Genomic DNA, 23,060 nt, shown 5'->3' with positions numbered 1-23,060 from the left:
CATTAGTGGCCACACTTGCAGAGAGGGATTTAGCAGAGACACTAGGCTTTTGGATTATCCGTTTAAACGTAAAGAACGAGCCATATGGATTTTGTGATGAAGAAAACTCAAGTCTTACAAATAGGAGAAAGGCAAACAAGAACCAACCAAGGGTTCTAAAAACGTTTGCTTCCTCATCCAAAGGGTGATCAATAGCCCACTATACAAAGAAAACTAATCAAGTAAATCAGAAATACGGGTATCCTTCACATTATTTCTTAGTATAGTAGAATAGAGAACTTCTAAATCAACTTAGTGAGGTAGAGTAACAGCTATGTACCACTGAAATGAAGTCAGTTAGCAAAAGATGTAACAAAACTCTGTCTTCAAGTTTAACTTTGTATGTTAGAGAGTAAGCTGCCTCAAAATGTGGTTTGTCTCTAGATGGAGCGAGCCTTTCACAATGAAGCCACATTTACAACTATTTGAGGGTGGCTACAATATCAGCCTCTAACCTGTAGGATTGTCCATCTAAACATAAATAACCTTTCAAGTATACCTGCAGCTCAGGCTTCATGGTATGACAAAACAAATATCTATGCGATATTTTGTACACCATAGATCCACAGGTTTGTATTTGTATTGCTTACCCACAAAAGGTTCTGGTCAACACGCTACACAAAAATCCTACAGTGTACAATGTGATACTGCTCGAATCAATACAATGGAACAATTGATTACCATGCAAGAGCAACACCTAGAGGTTCATGCCCTATACCAGGTATGAAAGCGACTCAACCACAGACATAAGTGTACAACACCTGTCAGAAGGCAAGAAGGTGGGATAAACAGCTTTTAGTTGAGGCTAAAGGGAGGTGTGCATTTTTTAGCAACTAGTTGTGGAAACATGGGGGCTGTAAGAAGTAAACGGCTGAAGGAGAGATAGGCAGGGTCAGTGGCCATGTGAGTCAATGGCGCTTCTAAAGTGGAGATCAAGGAATGGAGAACAATACATATACAGAATCTAGAGTATCAGGGATAATGAATTGGCACAATTTGTGTAACACAGGACACATACTTAGAAATGCCAAGCTTTGACTAACCTCATGGTTGGTATTACAGGTAAATCCTTAAATCGATCAAGGGACTAATGATAGGTTAGTAGTGAGTTTAGTTTGAATAAGAACATTTAAAACTGTGCACATATAAGGACCTCGACACAGAAAAAGGATACATGGGCAGCTTGGATGTCCTACCGCACAACATCCAAAAGGTATACCTTTTAGACAAACTGTCAGTCTGTTTTTTGAAAATATGGCTCTCGATAACCTAACAAATGCTGCAATTTACCAGACGCTGAGCACAGCAGTAAACACAATGGAACTTTAAGAGCAAGCAGCGGCACATCAAGAAGACACGTGAAAGTATGTCAACATCAGGAGAGAAACGGTAAGAGACTCTTAAAAAAACAAAACACTGGAACAGATTTCCTTAACTAACCAGGTTTCTCCAATGGATTCACAACCGTAAAGTTGCAAAATTCGTTTTTTTAAGGTGCAAGAAAGCTTAAAATTGCAAAAAAAATCTGTCCGAAGGTATTAAAGAAGAAAGAAAAAACAGACAATAAGGTCAATCCCCATTTGTTTGAGGAAAACGTCTCTCCAGTTATAAGATAGACAGACTTCATGTACTAGGAGAGATACAAAAGTAATAAAATGGGGAATATATCCTCGATTCGACAAGCAAACAAAATGGTCTAGAAAAGCGCACGTGCTACTAAAAATATAAAATCAAATATTCATGGTTGAGGTCACATTTGTAGACAGTAGCATGAAGATATGTCTTTTCAATCTTTTCTGAATATAAGATATGCACCTATGGCTTAGTCCAAAGACCATGAATAATAATAAAAATGAAAAACAAAACAAGCTATAGCAGGGCTGTGCAGGTGCTGTAATGAGGTGATACTTTGCATTTGCCGCATGGCGTATAACCGGTGTAATTTATAAGAGCAACAGTAGATAAATTACAAACACCTCATATGCACATTCATGCAACACCCCCAGCCCATAGGTTACATTGTACTTCAACAAAGCACGCTGAAGGGCTGCCGAATTTAAACTTTTTTTGGAACAGACCTCTTCGATTCGTAATAGTCAAAGGTCACAACTGATCAGGTCAGTATGTGGCAGACGAAATTAAAGGCCTCTACTAATGCTCATAGTGTGCTTTGCTAATGAACACTACAAAACTACACTTTGCAGAACAGACTCATTTTTAGATAGGCTAAATTCACATCCAAAAATCCTACAAGAAAGAACAACCTACATTTTGTCTAATTTTGATACTCGTAACCTGCAAGAAACATTTCTTGGTAGTTATTGTGCGACTCCGATTCTAACGAAGGAGCAGAGGCGTTCAAGTTCACTCAAAACAAACACCACACCTGTAAGGCAGCAGTAATTACCATATTACCACAGTGCTTCGAAAACAGGCAGAAGGCAGAGTAAAATGAAGCTGTAACAAGGATTCAACCAAACAAATTTCTCTCACCAGTTCCAACAGCAGGAGGTGGTGTTACTACCAGTTGGGCGTGGTGAGGTTCAGGCCATCCAGCAAATCTTTGATTAGAGGAATGGTTCAAAAAACCAGAGTAGATATGTTCTGTACATAGGAAAGCCAGCCAAATATACGAAATCGTAAAGCATTCCATTTGACAATTCACTCTAACACAATTAAAACTGCAAAGGCAACATGTTTGAGAGACTTCAATGAACTCACAAGAGAGCTCATAACTCTACATTCCAATCCACAGTATTATTTAACATTTTCGATTGGCAGGCCAGCAGAAAGCTAGGTGTCTTTAATGGGCAAGACTGCTTGCTGCTCACCAGATTTTAAGCTCTGCCATTTGCAGTTCGCAGACTTGAATTTTAATATGTAATTAAATACTTTGATAGCGGTAATTTTGTAATTGGTTTAAATACAATAATTTGTTACCAACCTACTAGTTAACACTTACTTTGTTACACTGGCAATTACTTATCAAGATTTGAAAAAAGTCTAACTTGCATTAGAACCCAACCTTTCTAAACGCTGACTAGCAAGACTCATCACTTATTTATGTGCATTGGTGTGTTCATTGTGGATCCAATATTGCCTCATTTCAATTCAACATCTACTTTGGATTTCAAATCAGGCAGCCTTTCTTTTCTGAAGTTGGTACCCGTCTAAATGGTAACATTGACAATCAGTTCCTAAGAATATAATTATTTAAGCGATAAAATAAAAATAACGGATACCTAAAGATTTTTATTTTATCATATCCATGGGTTAAAAAAATTAAACCAAATAATTAATCTATATTCTGTCCTGTTATAGGTCACAGTATCAAGAGCACAGTTATACTGTTACACACGAGAAAACAGTGCTGGTATCACAGTATAATCCCAGTTTAGACACTAAAGCAGGGAACAGATGTTTAAATTAGGAGTTAACAGCAGCTAAGATTTCCATCCCACCAACATATGCTTAATAGCAGTAAGTGATTAAGATTTTATAAAATGGAAAATTAAATCCACAGCAAAAAATGCATAGGACTGATCTTTGGCACTTCAGAGTCTGATACCCCAAAGAGAAATCATCAAGTCGTTTATACCCCAAAAAGGAGATGGCAGCCAAAAGATTTAATTCTGCAACATATCCTTGCCTCAAATACTCCCTGCACAAGCCTATAAATTCTATTCAAGGAGCTGCTAAATGTTTTGAAACTTGTGTGGTTCACCTGAAAAAACATTAATTAACAACCTCACGGCATTGTACGGAGCAAATTGAGGTAAACAATTTAGGCGGCACGTCAATGTCATATTGGCTTGAATAGAACCATATGTTAAGTGCTGAAAGACCTTTTAGACGCTCCTAAATATGCCACTTCACATTAAAAAGCACGGCATGATAAGTATTTCAGACCACCTGAGGAAACCAACAGCCTGCAATATGCCTTCTGGGCTAGCACCATACATAGCAAGGGTGAGTCAAATGAATATATACACTATACAACTTTATCAGTAATAATTTCGGCATGAGTGAATTCACACCTATTATCAAGACAAGTTGCAGTTTTTGATTCAGAAAAAAAGTATTTTGAACTACAAGTAACTGCACAAGTTAATTGTGGTAAGCTAGGGCTGTCCAGGTTCATAGAGTACCCTCCACTTCATTATGTCATCCAACTCAACAATGAAAAGGAAGGTATATCGTATTGGTCCAAATACTGATTCAAAGACTTCCTGTACGCTCACAATGGTATAGCCATTCATCGAATAAATGGAGTTTTTGTGAGTTCATTCAATGCCTCATCAAGAAAGACAAATGGCTGTGTTATACTGGCTGACCATGCAATACACGTTCAAAGTTGTCAAAATAACTTATGTTAAATAGTTTCCTTAGTCATACCCCCTAAAACTAGCAAGCTCTGCCAAGTCAGGTCAGTACAACAAAGGCTACGATAAGTGTCAACAATAACTAGCCTGGGATCCGACCTGTTCAAAATAGTCACTGTTGTACTGCTCTAACAGACTTGGTCTGCTTAAGGCAAAACGTAAAAGTCAAATTTAGGACAAAAATGTAATCCAATCCTGAACGAGTTTTTCAAATACCTGCAAAGACCTGTGAAATGTATCATCACATTTAAGCGAGAAGCAACTAATAAGATCAAATTAGTTTCAGGGGGCAATTTCTGACCTGTCAGATGGCTTTACAGGACAGAAGCGCATACAAGGTCTCTTGAAATAAACTCCAACACAAATAAAACTCTTACAAAAGAGCCATAAACTGCCTTTGGTGTTCTCTCTTTCAAACAGAGTCCCCAGTAATCCACAAAACGAAATCTGAAAAAAAAGTGGCAATGTAGTCTAGTCCAGCTCAATGGCAAAACAAAATCACTAAACAAGATCTTTTCAAATTTAACAAAAAGGCCGCCTTTTAAGCCCACATACATTAGAAAACAAGAATATCCATAAACTATTTTTATTTAAACTTCTCATTTAAGTTGATATTTCAGCATACATTTTTTTTTAAAACACGTGCTGAGAAAGACCATACTTTGACCGAGCTCAGGGGAGCAGTCATGATTAAAATTTCAATTGAAAACATTTTGAGTTCAGAACCTCCCCATAGGCTATGGTTCTAGAGCACAGCACAACATGATTGGTCCAAACTTTCATTAAGCTTAGGACCAACATGTGCCAGATTAAAGAACACCAGTTTTAGCATGAATAGGGCACATTACATCTACATGTTAACAATCTGAGAAGCAACATAGTCGACATATCTCTTGCTACCTCCTTCAGATAAGAGTTGCTTCATTAAACAATTTTGTCTTGGAACAAAAATCAGAACCCATGAAGCATCTTTAGAACAGGAGCGTCCATGATACAACTATAACAGAATTAGGGGGGTGTGGGGGGCTGTTAAATAAAAAGACAAGAGTGGTGAGAAATAACAGACACTTAACTAAAAACTATCATTTTTGTTCAGCAAACACAGCTTAAGGCAAGAGTTATAAAGGTAATCCCTGAAAACATGCACACTTGTCAATTTGTTATAATAAATTGATGAATATGAAAATCCCTTGGTTATATGAACAGTGTTTTTCATGCATTTCATTTCAGACAACATAAAAAGACAGACCGGCTGAGCACTGAGGTACCACTTCAGTTAAAGAAGAATTATCTTTACCATTAAAATGTACAGACTTTAGACCCACCTACAAGCTTTCGGTTTAGACTAGGAAGGAGCAATCTCTTCTCACTGTCATCTTGTAGAAGCACATTAGATAATATGTTGTTGCCTATCGCCATCATGTACCTAACTGTGGCAGCTCTTGTGGCCCAATCTATTGCATAGGAACAATTGACCGATTCATGCACTACATGTCTTAAGGACCCAGACATCTAGCTGAAATTAAACACAATGCACTGGTATTAAACACAATACACCATCAAGGCCCTGAACAGGGATCAGAGCCTACATTTTGGTTGCTTCCTGGCTGAACAAAAATATGAAGATAAAAACAATGTAAATCTCTTTAAAATCTAGATTAAGCAAAATATTTAACGTATGCATTCAACATTGTTCAGTAATTCATATTTAACGACCAGCACGAGCCTTTCCTTATTTCCTGGCAGGACTATATCACATCAAACACATAAAATGAAATGGGAGGAAAGCTTGCAAACAGTCTAAACCCCTTGCTCTGGGGGTAGCATTCCAAACCATCATTTTTCACCAACAGTGCCACTCAAGACAGAGACCCCACCTCATCCAAATAAGCCTGCCTCTGTTCCTCATTAGGAAAAGTCCAACCTGAATGTCCAGGCGAGATCCTCTCCAGATGGGACAACAAGCACCCACATTCAGAATGACATCAATAGATGCTAGTACTGACTGATTTCTATTAAATATAAGCATGTTGCAGATGAGTTTTTATAAGCATCAAGGGTCCTTGGAAATAATTGGATGTAAGAATGCGTAATTTACCATAAAAAAATCATTATTAATTCCTGGTAAACCAAATTTGGAGTACAAATTCATGTTCTCAACCTTGCAGAAAAGGCTGAGAGATTATATCCTAAAAGATGAAGCACAAGGAACACAATCCATTATGATAAACAGCTCCACACTGTGCTACAGGGTGTAGTGGGAAATTAATTGTGGTAAATAATAAGAACATTAGTCAACTTGTAATCACCTCTAAACTAAAGCCAGTAAAAATGAGCAAAGTTAAGAATGACTATGCAGTCAGTCCTGGTTAGTACAGAAGAATTGCTCTATCAACTAAATCGAATAATGTCGGTATTTGTATGTACAGTAGTTTCAATAATCTAAAACCTTTAAATCTAAGTTTTTAGGATTTACAGGTATGGTCTCAGTAATTCACACTTAAATTGCGGATTACAAGTAAACAGCAGCCACATAAAGCCTTCGATGGCAGAAACTGCAGTTTGTGTAACATGACTGGATGTTTACAGAGTTGAAGAGGTGAACACAAGCAGCCAACACCTGCTCTCTAAAAAGCACTGCGAGATATTTAAACATGAATGATAAACTATGCCAGAATATCATCAATTTACCTGCAAAGGTTTGTTTTCAAGTGCATCAGCAAGCCTCAGGTCAGCACCATAAACTGGAATTTTCTGGTACATTGTGGGCAGTGGGTATGGTCACATCAGCTATTTAGGTCTAGGCTCCAGCAGAAGCTCGGGGAAGCAATCAAGTAAAAGACTGCAGCAATTGTGCCTTGGCATATGACCGATTCTCCTGCAGACATAAAGGCACTAGCTGTGATCATGGTGTGCATTATACACAATCCACCAAGGAGACAGAAAAGGCTGAGGAGAAAGCCTTCTAGCTTACTGTTGCAATTAGAGACGGGAAAAGTTTTGCTATCTACTTTTTTTTATTTATTTTTTAGAAGCACGGTGGTTCACTTAAGCACTAACTTAAAATAAATACTTTTGGCTATGTTAGCACTTCGCTGTTATGTACCTCCGCTCCCTGTGAGAAACAACTAATATGTTAAACAAAATCTACCAATATAATTAGAAATCTTTAACCACTGCTTAAAAAGTTCAACTTTCCCTTACAAAAAAATACCAGGAAATTAGTAATCTCCTGTTAAGAGTCCACAGCTCACAGAACTTGTATAAGCCCCACTGAGTGAAGGTGAAGTCCCCATTACACATCACTCATTTAAGGACAGTAAACTAATAACTTGTGACAATGTGGGTCCATAATTAGATCCTCAAGGAAGTAACTACCATCACATTCTTCCAAACGTATCTCCAAATAGGCGGAAGCAGAGCTAGTAGTTATTCCAGCGGAAGGAACAGAATCGGGCATTTCCCACAAGTCTTTTCGAATGCAAGATACAAGGCTGTGCAAAAATCTGCTGTACATAACACCAATGGCCGCTCCGTTTAATATGAACTTTTGCTTGAAGTTAAAATAAGAAGACCAAATCAAACCGCAGTGAGAAAGAGGAACACGGAATAGATTTGCTAAAAGGACATTAACACTGATGATCAAAGGTTTTCTAGTGAGGGCGAGGAAAAACAAATACATCTGCAAAACAAAGGAACACTCGGTAGGTCATGAGGGGGCAATGTAACAACTACAATGCGGGAACACTTGAAAAAATATTTGTATGCGTCCCATTCTACATAAGAAAAAGAAGTGAGGGACTGCACCTGATATATATATATATATATTTTGGAAATGTAACTGTTTAATAAGATTATCAGTTCTCTTGTGTTCTGGCTTGTTTCTTAATGATACTTGTGACTGGCATCCCCATGTCAAGGCACCCTAATATAATGTCATCTCCACTTGCATTTGCCTTTCCCCAACTGACTAGAAGCTTCCCTTTCAGTAAAAACCCACTAAAGGAATCGATGGATGAAAAAAGAAAAAAATATATATATATATATGGGAAACTTGACATAAGAATAAGAAATCCATCCCAACTGCAGATTTGTTTTGCTGTATTGTTCCGTGTAATACATCCACAAAAAGGGGACTTGTCAAAGAAAACGTCCATTTCCACATAGTGATATCCCAAGAAAATGATGCACACACAGAACCTGCAATTGGTGGAAACATTAAGACACATGTGGGGTGGTTGTAGAATGGCACAAACCATTATAATCATGCTTATGAGCCAAGTCTAGGTAACCCACGCTTTTTAAATTTGACGGAGAGGTATGGTTGAGGAACTGAGAGAAGGGGAGCCTGTTGAGGTCACTTAATACCTTTTTCATAAGTCTGCAGAAATGTTTTATTTTCTTTCTGGAGTCTAAAATCAATTGCAGTCAACCTTTTATTAAATAACTATGTATAGATATATATTTATGTGTGTATATATTATAACCAATCCACCCCCCCACCCCCCACCACATTATTCAATTTCTGGCTTCTCAAGGCAGCAACACACTGCCCAGATGCAGGAAAGCTGCCTGTGATGTCCTGTTTTTGCAATAGGTCGGATGCTACAGAACGGTGGCGTTTACAAGTGCTTCATGATGGTCAATGTGCAGCGTGATCCATGGCTTCATCATAAGTGATTATCCTTTTGGGATCTAGCAAAAGAAAATATGGAACAGGGAGTCAAAAATGAATCAAACACTTTTACAATGCAGTGAACAATTCAAAGACAATGAAGAACTCCTATAAAGAAATGTCTTAACTAGCCCACAGTTCTGCTAAATGCTGCCTATCCGAATATTACTTGATGCAAGCCTCAAAAGACTTGATGGTTTCTTTTGGAAATACTGCCTTTTACGCAATCAAACAGACTCAAAATATTACGTCCAAGTTCAGACAGAACTCAAACCTAAGTATAATACAGTCATATTGCAACATAGTAGTCAGTGATATTGAAACAAAACAAACAACTCGATCCAGGAATTTATTGTCTAGAAATGAAGCTCACACAAAATATACTATATGCTTAATTCCTGGTTTAAGTAAAGATAGAAAAGAAGCTTTCATCTTTTTAACAGCAAACGTGTTTCATGGGAGCCTATCAAGTCGGATATTTGTTGGATTAGTAGATGGCACAAGACAAATTAGCATATAACGTCCAAACTAATTAGGATCAAAGAAATTAAAATCTTCATCTCTGAAAACAAAGTGACTTATTAATGATGAAAGTAAAACGTGTCCAGTAAAAGGAAAATAGTCAGAACTTACAGTAAGAAAGCTGCAACTTACTGTGTACTAATAAGGCATTGTGGCAAGCGTCAACATGTAAAGTTAATAATCACTGGTAAGACTATTACATAAAGGTATGCATGGAAACCTAATTATATATTATCGGAGATGGCACATTCTCAGAAATGTTAATTGCAAATTAGTCAAGTGCTAAGGCATACAGCAAAAAACAAGTTAATTACCTGTACATTGTGGTTCTCCAACATGGATACCTTTTATTGATTCACATGTTTGAATCTTACGTTGTTGAAAGAGGGGATGGTGTGTGTGTGTGTGGGAGCTAGGGGGATGTTCCGTGGTAATTATAATAAATAGTAGAAGGCCACACATCACACAGTAAAGCCCATAGGAATGACATTGTTAGCCACTTCACATAGTTTTAGAAAGAGCAAAACTCTAGTCATTCAGATAACAGTTATTGATTCATCTTTCCCCTCAAGGGTCACCACACCTCAGATTTCCAAGCACAAGTGTCCAAAGGAAATAAATAAGGAATTCAACGTGGTGAGCCTCACAAAGGGGAGGAGAGAGGGTTGCATAAGATTGTATAAAAGACATCAATACTAGAGAACCACAGTGTACAGGTAAGTAACTTGGTTTTTCTCCAGTATTGAATCTTTCATAGATTCACATGCATGAATCGAATAGTACGCAGTAATCAACCTGAGAGATTTAAAAAAAAATATGGGAGGTGGGAGAAAAACACTGTACAACAGGTAAAAATTTATTTCTAGGAAAAAAACAAAGTAAAAGTGATGTGTCACCTTATTGAAATAGGTTACTTAGTACCGCTTGTACCACAGATACATCTTTTTTAGAAGTAGCGTCTACACAGTAATGCCTGGTGAAAATATGCAGATTCATCCATGTGGCTGCTCTGCAGATATCCGGCAATAATACTCCAGTGAACAATGCTGTAAAGGCGGACATACTTCTGGTCGTGTAAAATCTGACCTTAGAGTCCAGTGGTCTTCCTGCCTTTTTATGACAAAGCAATAGCTGCTGAAACCCATCTGGCTATGATGGACCTTGTCAAGGGGTGTTCTTCTTTGGAGGTGCAAAAGCGACTAGAATCTGGTCAAATTTTAGAGCAAGGTTTAGTTCGGTAGAGATAGAATTTGAGGCACCGTTTAATACCCAGAGAGTGCAGCACTCTTTCAGCTGTAGTTGAAGGATTTTGAAAAAATTTCTTTAAGGCAACTATTTCTTTAAGGTGAAAGCCTGTTGGAAAGGATAACCTTATCCTTCCCAAATTTCATTTAAGGTTGCTGAATTGTAAAGAGCTGTATTTTGCTACTTTTCCTCGCCTTCACCAATGCTAGAAGGAGGGCCATCTTTCAATAGATATATTTGCTATCTGCCTTACGAATTTATTTTGAAAGGCCTTCTGAAATAAAATTGCACCGGATTGCCAGACTCCTTGGTCTGCCGCGGGAAGTCCCGTTTGAGCAGAGGGAGTGCAGGGATACTCCGTGATCGGAGAGAGTAGAGACGCCATCTTTGGAGTAGTGGGGCCACGCTCTAGCTTTTGTTACTTCCGGGGAGAGCATATTTAGGCCAAGGCCCCTGCACAAATCCCTCAGATTACATAAACCGGTGAGGAATTACACAATACAACAACAAAGGGAGAAGAAACTGTAAAATGATCAAAGAATTAGATAACAGCACAGGCATACTAAAAAAGTGTGGATTCTGTACACACAATTGGAAAACAATTCCTAGTACTGTAAGAAAACAGAAGTCAACACCAGATAGACCCAATATTTCTCCTGCTTGGAACTTAGGAGTGATCAACAGCAGATCATTGCCTAAACACTCAACAGAAACCAGAATTTTATTAGAGGAGACAAAACTATACGCCATATTTATAACAGAAAGCTGGCTCAAGGAAAACTCCTCGCCGGATATAGTTATGGCTCTTCCCCCAGAGTACGAGATACAGAGGTTAGACAGGATTGGACAAGTAGGGGGTGGTGTTGCTATCCTCATAAAAAAGGGATACAAGGTTACTACAGAGGCACTTGTCCTGAAATGAAGTGAATGTCTTGCCTTCTCCATTTCCCTTTCATCTAATTCCACACTATCAAGCCTCCTAATTTACCCCCCACCAGGTCCACACAGGGAATTCTTAGAAGAATTCCCCGAAGCACTGACCAGTCTTTTACAAAAAAACAAACCAAAAAAAAAACACATCATAGTCTTGGGAGACCTAAATATGCATATAGAAAACAAGGAACATTCCAATTCTGATAGGAAGCTCTGGATGCTAGAAAATCTTCATTTGACCCAATTAGTAACGTCAGCTACACATAACAAGGGACATACACTTGACTTAGTGATCACAAACAACCCAGATATGAAAGTGGCATCACCAATACAAGTCCCCCGGTCAGATCACTATTTCATCCATATTGAATTAAGGAAACCTGGGGGAGACTCCGTGGGGTGACTGAGCGACTCCGACACGGTATCGATTGCGGTGAGACCTTCGCGCTTATTCTTCTTGATTTAAGCGCTGCATTCGATACTGTGTCCCATCCCATTCTTTTGGAGTCCCTCCGCTCCCTTGGTGTTGATGGATCGGCGCTTGCCTGGGTGGCCTCATTTCTTAATGAGCGCACCTTTCAGGTTTTCTCAAACAAGGCTGAATCTGCGATTCATTTTTCAGCTTACGGCGTCCCTCAAGGGTCTATATTAAGCCCATTGTTGTTTAATATTTACATCAGACCTCTTGCTTCCATCGTAGAGGACGCCGGTCTGTCCATATATTCATATGCAGACGACACGCAGATCGTGGTCTCCCTTTCTAGCAGCAGGGTTCAGGAAGTTTCTGCCCTTAAAGTTGGCTTATCTCGCGTTGCAGCTTGGATGCAAGACCATCTGCTGAAGCTAAACGGCGAGAAGACGGAGGTTATTATATTAGGCAAGCATAAAGATCTGTGGGGCTCTAGACATTGGCCATGTGATATGGGTCCTCTGCCTACCCCTGTGCCTGTCGCTCGTAACCTCGGAGTCCTGCTTGACGACAAACTTTCGATGAGGCAGCAGGTGACCAAGGTCGCTGCAGTCTGTTTTAACACCTTACGATGGCTGCAGAAGATCCTATGGATGCTGCCTGAGTCCACCCGAAGAACCGTCGTACAGGCCCTTGTGATGTCTCGCATTGACTATGGCAACGTGCTTTATCTTGGAGCGGATAAAGCAACAATTTATAAACTCCAAGTGGTACAGAATTCAGCTGCTCGCCTCTTGCGTAATGTTCCACGGAGAACGTCCGCAATGCAAGCCTTGCGTAAATGTAAATGTAAATGTAAATGTATAGGCATTTATATAGCGCACTACTTACCCGTAGGGTCCCAAGGCGCTTCGACCGCTGCGAAACCCTTCCTGGCTTCCCTGAGAGATGGTCCCTTAATGGGTATCTCCAGGGTGAGACCAGGCATCCCCGGCGGTCTGGTGGGGCCGTTAGTGAAGATGAGGCAAGCTAATGCCCAGAGTTGCCGAGTGTGATCGCTGATCAGAGTGGGAACCGAGGCGAGAGAATTATCGAGTCCGCTGACCCTGGTCCAGAAACCTGCCGCGCCGGGAATCGAACCCTGGTCCCGGGCCGTCCTCTGCTCTCGGGTCTGCCGCCTCTAACCAGTGAGCCACACTACTTCAGTGACCTGCACTGGCTGAGAATTTCAGATCGTGTAACTTTCAAAACACTGTGCTTTTTGTTCAAGATCCGTCAGGGTTTTGCCCCTACCTATCTGCATAACCTTGCCCAGCCTTATTTACCTGGCCGTCTTTTAAGATCATCTAACAACGGCAATTCTTTGATTCCAAGAGTCCGACTGGCAAAAATGGGAGGTCGCTCATTCGCATATCTTGGGCCTAAGATGTGGAATGCTCTCCCGCTGGCGTTAAAAACAGAAACTAATCTTCTGTCTTTTCGTAAAAAGTTGAAGACTTTTCTGTTTTGATTTCTCTCCTTTGTGATCTCTTTTGCGCCTGTCTGACTTCTCTCTTCAGTCTGTCCCTGGCGCCGGGAAACCCATTGCGGGTAGCTGTGCGCAATACAAATTCAATAAAATAAATAAATAAATAAAATAAATAGCAGGAAAAGGTCAATTAGGGAAACAACAAAGAAAAGGAGCTGGGCCAAGATCTACCAGCTAGAATTGGAGAAGGCCCTTATAAACATGTCGGACTTAGAGATACACGAGCCAAGAACAGCTGAAGTAGGATACTCAAAATGGGAATCCAGAGTCAATAAATCTCTGGAACTTGTGGCCTCAAAATCAGTGAGAAAACTTATAACCAGAACTAGAGTAGAGGGATGGTTTAACCCACAGCTCCTAGAATTAAAGAAGCAATGCAAAAGGCTTGAAAGAGAGTGGAGAAAAACATATGATTCTCAATAAAATTGATTATAAAATAGCAATCAGAAATTACCATGAGAATATCAAAATAAGCAAACCTAAACTCTTCGAGGAAAAAATAAAGAGCGCACAGAATTCAAAGGAGTTATTCAAAGTAATTAAGCTACTGACTAATCCAAGCCTTGCCCCGGGACCCACTGAAAGATCAGTTGAGAGATGCAATGATCTGGCCACATACTTTCTCTCCAAAGTGACGGATATATATATAGCAACTTTAAAAAGATAAGTGACACTAGTCCAGAAAGAAGGGAAGAGGTAGAATCAGTACATCCTCAGGAAGGGCTGATTCACTTCTCAACCATCAAACAAAAAGAGCTGACCGTACTGATGGAAAAGGGGAAATCCGGATCCCCTCTAGACCCTGCTCCCCCGCAAAAACTCAGGGAAGTAGCACCAATTATAGCGCCAAGACTATTAAAGATATTGAATTAATCCCTAGAACTAGGCGAAGTCCCACAGACCTGGAAGCACGCAGTGATAAGGCCCCTATTAAAGAAAGCAAACGCAGATATAGGACAGTTGGGGAACTACAGACCGATATCCCAACTACCATATGCAGGAAAGCTGCTTGAAAAGCATGTAAATAGAAATCTGGCCAAATTCCTTGAGAACCATCTGGGTCTCCATTCAATCCAGATGGTTTTCGATCTCAAAACAGCACAGAGTCTGTACTACTTATGGAAGAACTGAGACAATCATTAGACCAGGGAAAATCCGCAGTGCTCCTCCTGCTTGACTTGAGGGCCGCCTTTGACACGGTAGACCATCAAATATTGGGCAAAAGGCTAGCTAACATCGGAATACAGGGGGATGCACTCAAGTGGCTGATATCCTTCCTGAACAAAAAACCTTCCAGGTACAGGAAAACTCCACCTTTTCATAAACCATGAGGCTAGAGTGCGGTGTCCCACAGGGATCGGCACGGAGTCCGACCCTCTTTAATATATACATGGAGCCCCTGGCATACATTTTACAGGAATTTAACATTTCAATGACCTCATACGCCGACGATACTCAATTAGTGATATCACTGGACCCAAAAAACAACAGAGATTAGGAGAAGCTACCTTCCTGCCTAACTAAATTAAAGACTGAATGACAAGCAGCTGCCTGGGGAATGGCTGAATGGGGAAAAAACTGAAATTTTATATCTTGGAAATAAACTAGCTCCCACCTCCGTTTTAGCCTGGCCAGAATGCTTAGGCAACGCACCTCTACCCACAGATATGATCAAAAGCCTAGGCTTCTGGCTTGAATCCGATCCGTGTATGAGGATGCAAGTCAAGAAAGTAGCCGCAACCGGTTTCTGCCTCTTAAGAAGCATAAAGAAAATTCTAGACAGGGTGCCAATTCATCTGAGAAAGAAAGTGGTTCACTCCATGGTTACCTCCCGATTAGACTATGGAAACTCGGTATTCTTGGGAGCACCTAAATACGTCATGCGTAAGCTGCAGATGGTACAGAACGTAGCTGCCAGGATACTCTGACATCCCAGCACGAGAATCGGTAAAAAAACCACTTAGCAAACCTTCATTGGCTTCTGATTGCTGCTAGAGTAAAATTTAAAGCTCTAATTATTACACACAGAGCACAACATCACAAAGGGCCAGAGAAAATCAGGAAGCTGATTTCTCCATACATCCCAACTAGGCGGTTTCGAACTAGTACACCTAACCACCTAACACAAACAAAGGTAAAAAGAGAAAGGTGAGGTGGAAGGGCATTCTCACATTTTGCCCCCAAACTCTGGCATGCCATTCCAGCAGAATGCAGGAAAACACATACAGAACTGCAATTCCGAAAACATATCAAAACCTGGCTATTCAAGCAACATCTTTAAGTTACCGGTAAATGATCAAATTACTAATCACAGTGCTTGGAAGCCTTAGGGCAGCTATGCACTCTATAAATCCTCTATAATAATAATAATAACTGGGCCAGTACGGTTTTGAGCTGCTCTGCAAATCAGAGGCTTCTTGTTTGGAGGGTGATCCCTAAATAGTCCTTGTAAGAATTACTTGATCAGCCTCTCAGACCATACAGACCTTTGATTCTAGGAACACCTGAACCTTGAAATCTCTACAAGATGAACTTAATTGCGCTGGGAAGCTAGACTGAACCAAGTTCAGCAAATATGGTAGAATCTGCACCGAGGCTGAGCAAAAAGGAAGGCAATTGTTAGTGGAACAAAGCAAACACAAGGAGATGATGGACAGAGCACTGAAACTTTTCAGACACTCACCCCCAGTACCAGATCTGGGTTGAAACCATCATCGTTCTTTAGCTCACTTCACCACCTCAGTTCAGACCCAGCTATACGCAAATGAAAGCGTATATATTCATAAAGCGCAACGTTCACTCCAGGGAGTATCTTGGCGCCGGTGGGAGGGGAGTGGTGAGGAACAAATAGAGGGTCATGGTAAAGAGGAGCCTCAGATGAAAGTACTAATTGTTCAGATGGAGAAAATACCCATGTTTTTAAGGAGTTTTTTGAAGAGAAGTTCTGATTGTGTCAATTTGAACTGTAGTGGCAACAAATTCCAAGCCTTAGTTCCTAGTACAGCAATGGTTTCTCCCCCCTTTTGTTTTCAAACGCTAACTGGGGGCTGCTAGGATGTTACCGGAGGTTGACCGCAGCAGACGCTGCGTAGTATAGGGGTGTATTCTAGACCTAAGCTATGCCGGACCTGTTGCTTTAAGGCTTTGTATATGATTACTAGGACTTTAAATAAAATCATTTTGTGGATTGGCAACCAGTGCAGCCATTGGGAGTGCTGCCCCTGATGGGGATTCCCCTCGGTAGCCGGAGTACCAACCTGGCTGCGGCGTTCTGGACCACCTGTAGTTTTTTCCAGAACGGCCTTGTTTGTACCTGCACGAAGGCTGTTGCAGTAGTCTAAGCGAGACAAAACCAATGCAACAGCCACAGTCTCCCAAACATTAATCGGGAGTAGATCTAAGAACTTTCTCCGTATTTTTATGGTATGAAAGCACATATCTGCCACTGCAAGTGCTTGGCTATGGAAAGATACGTTTGGATCAAACTTGATTCCTAGATTTCGTGCTGTATTCGCAGTGTTGGGCGGTGGAACTGTGTTTGCCGGCCACCACTGACTCGGCGTGAAGGAATTTGCCTTCCCACACAGCATGATTTCTGTTTTCTGGCTGTTACACTTGAGATGGTTGAATTTCATCCAATTCATGACTGCCGTTAGGCAGTGGTGGCATTTCTCTTCTGCAGTGGTGGAGTTTTAGTCTAAGGTAAGAATGATCTGGGTGTCGTCTGCATATGTGATAGCTTCGACACCGAAAGATTCAATTGAAGTGAGCAGTGGGTTCATATAAAGATTAAACAACGTCAGGCTCAAGGAGGAGCCCTACGGTACTGTTTTTCTGAGGATTTGTGGCAACCAAGGGTCACGACATTACGTCTATTGTCTAAAAACTATGAAAACCAGGTGAGCGCCTTGTTAGTAACGCCACTCATCTTGAGTCTGTCTCTCAAAATATCATGAGAGACTGTATCAAACACGGCTGATAAATCCAACAGAATCAGTACCTCATCTCTGCCTTGATCTAGTTCAAACTTTAAGGTTTCCGTGGTATGAAGCAGCACTGACTCTGTTGAATGACCTGGTCTGAAACCAGATTCTTTGGGATGCAAGATATTTTCTTTCATCAGGAAGTCGTTTAGTTGCTTATTCGCCAACTTCCCCACTATTTCACTCATCCAAGGTAGCAGTGATATGGGTCTAGGGTTGGATAAAGTGGTGGGGTCTGTAAGTTTTTTTTTTTTGCAGGAGTTTTACCGCTGAAGTCTTCCAGTTGTCTGGTAGACAAGCGGATTCAAATGGAGTTAATCAAATGGTTTACCATTGGATTTATAATGTCCACAAGTGCATGAAATACTCTTGGAGGTCATGGGTCAGATGGCGGACTTGATTTACAGGAGAGAATGGCTTGCCTGGATTGTTCTATACTGATTCCTTGAAAACAAGAGAATTCTCCGTTGGTCCCTAAAGATGAAGGATTATTAGTCGGGGGGGGGGGGGGGGAAATTCATTGAAATCTTTCGTCGGGTCACGGATTTTTTTGTTAAAACAATTCTGCGATTTGATCGCACAGCCCTTGCGAAGGTTGAATATCCTGGTCTAATATTTTTGGGTTTGTGTAGGATTTGAATATATTAAAAATGAGTTTCTGATTAGCCATTGCCTGATTAATTAGGTTGGAGTAGTAGACCTTTTCCACCTTTGATGGTTGTATTGTCAGAGCAATTTTAAGGAGAATAAGGTTCTCTGATGCATAATCCCTTCTCCAGATTCTTTCTAATTTTCTGCATTTGCTCTGTCGATCCTTTAGACAGGGGGTGAACCAGAGTACAGACTCTTTATGAGTGGGACTCTTCCTAGGGCAAGCAATTCGCGCTAGGTTATCCACTAAGGATGACATCCATTCATTAAACCGATCGTTATCTATGGGGGGGTTGCCCATGAAAATGGGTTTGCTTGCTTCTGCCCTAGATAGTAGCTCCGGGTTGTTAAGCATACTGTTCCATTTTCGTCTTCCCATGGGGCCAGCGTGTTCCAGGGACTTCTCAACTGGATTTTTTTTCATAATCCAATTTGAATGGGATGACCTTATGGTCTGACCAAGAGAGCGTAATAGGAAGCTCCGAGGCAAGGCTGGTTAGGTTTGTGCAAATCCCATCTAGGGTATGTTCTGCATCGTGCATAGGGTCCTCTACTAGTTTTTTAAGCCCATGGTGCTGATAGTATACAAATAAAGTCTGGTATTGGGAATATCCTTAGCTTCTAAATGAATGTTAAAATCTCCTAAAATGGTAAAGTTGGAGTATTTTATCACTAAGAAGCTGATGCTATCCCCCAAGGTATCCAGGAATTTAGTGATAGGGCCTGGTGGTCTATAAAGCAATACTCCAGCAAATGTAGTTCTACAGTCTATCTGAAAGCAAAAGGACAAACTTTCAGCTTCTAGGCGTTCTATGGGATTGCTTGGCAAGAATTTCAGATGTGATTTGTAAATTATTGCTAGCCTCCCTCTTCCCTGTCCGATTTTATCTCGTCTGGTCAGGGTGTACCCCAGAGGGAGAGCTTGCACAATATCCAGGTTTGGGCATCCATTCAGCCATGTTTCTGTGACAAATCAGTCTTGACCCTGTGCCTCATGGGAACAGTCCAGCCCAAACTGCCAAGCCAGGTCTTCCTGAACCGGAAACAAGCATCCTGGGACCGGTTTTGGGGTAACACACCCCACCCCCCTCTTTAGCCAGGCTAGCGTGAATCCAGTGGCAAAGTGAGCAAAGGACCCATGTCTGGGCATTCCCTACAACTTAGGACGAACAAAGCAAACACAAGGAGATGATGGATGGAGCGCTGAAACTTTTCAGACACTCACCCTCAGTCTGCTTAGGGCGAACAAAGCAAACACAAGGAGATGATGGACAGTAAACTAATAATTTGTGACAATGTGGGTCCATAATTAGATCCTCAAAGAAGGCTTGGCAGTTTGGGCTGGACTGTTTCCATGAGGCACAGGATCAAGACTGATTTGCATATAGCTGGGTCTGAACTGAGGTGGCGAAGTGAGCTAAAGAATGATGATGGATTCAACCCAGATCTGTGACTGGGGGTGAGTGTCTGAAAAATGTCAGCACTCCGTTCATCATCTCCTTGTGTTTGCTTTGTTCGCCCTAAGTTGGCAGGGATATGCCCAGACGTGGGTGCCTTGCTCACTTTGCCACTGGATTCAAGCTAGCCTGGCTGATGAAGAGTGTTACCCAGAATTCGGTCCCAGGATGCTTGTTTCTGGTTCAGGGAAGACCTGGCATGGCAGTTCGGGCTTGTCTGTTCCCATGAGGCACAGGATCAAGACTGATTTGCATACAGCTGGGTCTGAACTGAGGTGGCAAAGTGAGAATGATGATGGATTCAACCCAGATCTGAGACTGGGGTGAGTGTCTGAAAAGTTTCAGCGCTCCGTCAATCATCTCCTTGTGTTTGAATTGTTAGTGTCAAGTCAAGTCAAAAGATAAGTTTATTTAGATCATAATCTTTAAACCAAATATGAATTGTTAGTGGAACACCAACTGCAAAAATCTGAGCTCCTACACTCAGTATGATTTGTTGGTAGAGTCCACTCTTCCTTTAACAAGGATGTATATGCACTGTTTAGGTATTTCAAGTTTGGGAAATTCATTGCATTCTGGAGCCAAGCAGCTAAACTGAGTGAATCCGGATTCACATTAACCACCTGGTCATTGTTCCTGAAAAGCATTCCTGGGACTGGTCTGAGTGGAATGTGTTTCTGGTCTGACAGAAGGTATGTTCTGTGAATGAAAATGGCCTTGGACATGCTGGGGCTATTAGAATGATTCTCAGGGGCTTGTTGGGATAGAGGGTGCTCGGCTGGCTGCTTCCTCTCCCAAGTCCCACCAAGAAGCCAAGGCTCCTAACGCGACCACTGGCAAGATCATGGCAGATGTAGAGGTTTCTTTTCCTCAAGAGGTTTACTGATACAGCATAGAATCAGAGGCAACCTCCAGTGAACACCTGCACGGAATGAATTCAGGTAAGTACTCCCTTTTTCCTATTTAGGAGTGTGGGCCAATCAGCAAGCTTCACTCACAACTGGAGCGCATGGACAGCAGACACCTGGATCTAGCAGATGGTGCAAGGATTCCAAATAGAATTTTATGCCACCCCAACCAAGCAGGCCAAGACTCCCATCACTCACAACGGGAGGTGTCTCTTATCGACTGAAACGTAACAGACCCCTTGGCAAAAGGAGCCTAACAATCCAACCAACATCCATCCAAATTGTTTGGTGATCAATCTTTTCTTAGTAGAAAAATTGAGATAGAGGGCAGCAGCTAGTCATTAACAGAGTACAATCAATGCCTCATGTGTTGCCACTTTAAAATGAAAGGTGTCCATTAGTAGTGGGACTAGCTTAGGTCAGACGAATGGATGGCTCGGCTGGAACGAAAGGGTGTAGACCTGACTATCTCCATCTAACCTTTGCATCACAGATTCCTACAGTTCCTTTGGAGAGGTCAAGCTTTCCAGTTTACGGCGCTTCCATTCAGTCTGTCTTCTGCACCATAGTGCTTGAAGAAGGTTCTAAAATCAGTTGTGGAATATCGATCCCAAAACATTAGACTCATTGTCTACCTGGACAACATTACATCTTATTGATGGACCTGTGTTCAAGACGGCTGTCGCAACACCTCAAAATGGCAGTTCAGTTGCTGGAGGAACAAGGCTCTGTCATCTACGAGACCAAGTCACTTCTCACACTTGCTCAGAGGACTACCTTCCTGGGGTTTGTTAGACTCCATAGAAAGACTTTACTAAAGGAAGGTGGGAAAAATTCATCAGGAACTACAGAAGACTCTCACACGACATTCCATCTCGCTGCAACAAATTGCTTGCCAGGTAGGCCTGTTGTCGTCCTTGTAACAAGCCATATTTCTGGGCCCCCTCTCCTATAGGGCATTTCAAAACTCAAAGCCCATCATTTAGGAAAAGGACTAACCTAATCTGAAAAGGTTTCCCTGACAAGAGGTGATCATGGAGGAGAGGAGATGGTGGCAGTCGCACCTGGAGGCATGGAATGGACGAGCAATTCTTAGTTCAAGCTCGGACACGGTCAAATGCCAGCTATACCAGTTAGGTGCAAGATGTGACGAGCTACCCACAGGAGGAAAGTGGACTGCTAAAGAACAGCACTAACAAATTGTCTGGAACTAGAGCGGGCTCCTTTGTATTACAGTTCCTTACCAGAGAGAAGGTGAATTGCTGCAACCTGCTGGAGATCCACAGCATCTCGGCCAGGCACTATACTAACCACTGGGGGTTTTGAAGGGGCAGGCGCTATATCGATTATTATGGGAGGGGCTGCAATCGAAGATCCTAGCAGATCTAGCCAGGAAGTTTTGGACCTTCTGTATGGACAAAAAAAAAAAAAAAAGAGTCGGTCACCTCAGAATACCTTCACAGCAAAGCAGACAACGTAGTGGACTGGCATTCACAGAAATGGCAAGACTTGAGCTTGTGGAAACGACATCAGTCAGTTTACATTACACAAATGGGGCCTGTTCGCTTAAAAAACAGGACAGCCAGTTGAACAACTACTTCAGTTGGAAACCTGTATCTGCAAACAGCAACGATGGGTGCCTTCCTTCAGGACTGAAGTAAGTAACAGAGATGCGCCTTTCCCCTATTTGCAATAGTCATAAGATTGTGAACAGTCCCGGAGCCAGAAGGCAAACCCTAGTGACTGTCACGCAGATATGGAGAGCACAAGTCTGGGTCCCAGTTCGGCTGGAACTTTCTTGGGATTCTCCAATCGGTCTATCCCAATCTCCAGATTGGTTCCAGGATACCCTCGGGAACTTTCGTCCCCTGGTGATGGAAGAGAAGTTACCTCTCACGGCCTAGAGGCTTACAGGGAACGATGGAAAGTCCAAGGCCTTTTGCAAGAGGCTGAACGACTTTTGGCTAGATCATGGGCAGATGGGACAGTTAAGCGATATAGGTCAGCTTGGATGAGGTGACGGTTAGTGTATGCAAAGGGATACAGATCCTGTGGGGTCCGACTTTGTCCACATCCTAAATTTTTTATTCTCTTTGACTGCTGAGAGCATGGCTTACAAGTCAGTAATCAGCTTAGTTCAGCCATTTCACCAGTTTCCTCCCTATAGACTGTTCTCCCACCAGAAAACACCCACTTGGTAAATAAGCTGAGGAGTGAAATTTGGTTGTCACTTCCCCCTGAATGGAGATACTCGATCCAATGGTACGTCAGAGTCCTGAATCTATTCCTTTCGTGGCATAATAATGAATCTCTCCCCAGGATCGAACT

General features: G+C 41.6%; 1 protein-coding gene across 1 annotated transcript in view; it reads right to left on the bottom strand.

Annotated features, from left to right (window-relative positions):
• Positions 1-4,991: 4,991 nt before the first annotated feature.
• The window catches only part of NUFIP2 (nuclear FMR1 interacting protein 2), a 137,384-nt gene continuing 119,315 nt past the window's right edge, over positions 4,992-23,060 (bottom strand). Inside the window, exon 4 of the mRNA XM_078680058.1 lies at positions 4,992-9,116. Coding sequence (XP_078536184.1) covers positions 9,064-9,116 — 53 coding nt within the window. The 3' untranslated portion in view covers positions 4,992-9,063. The remainder of the gene's footprint in view (positions 9,117-23,060) is intronic.

The sequence above is a fragment of the Lissotriton helveticus genome, chromosome 3_1, assembly GCF_964261635.1.
Source record: "Lissotriton helveticus chromosome 3_1, aLisHel1.1, whole genome shotgun sequence".
Classification (NCBI taxonomy): domain Eukaryota; kingdom Metazoa; phylum Chordata; class Amphibia; order Caudata; family Salamandridae; genus Lissotriton; species Lissotriton helveticus.
This window is presented reverse-complemented; position numbering and strand designations above follow the sequence as displayed.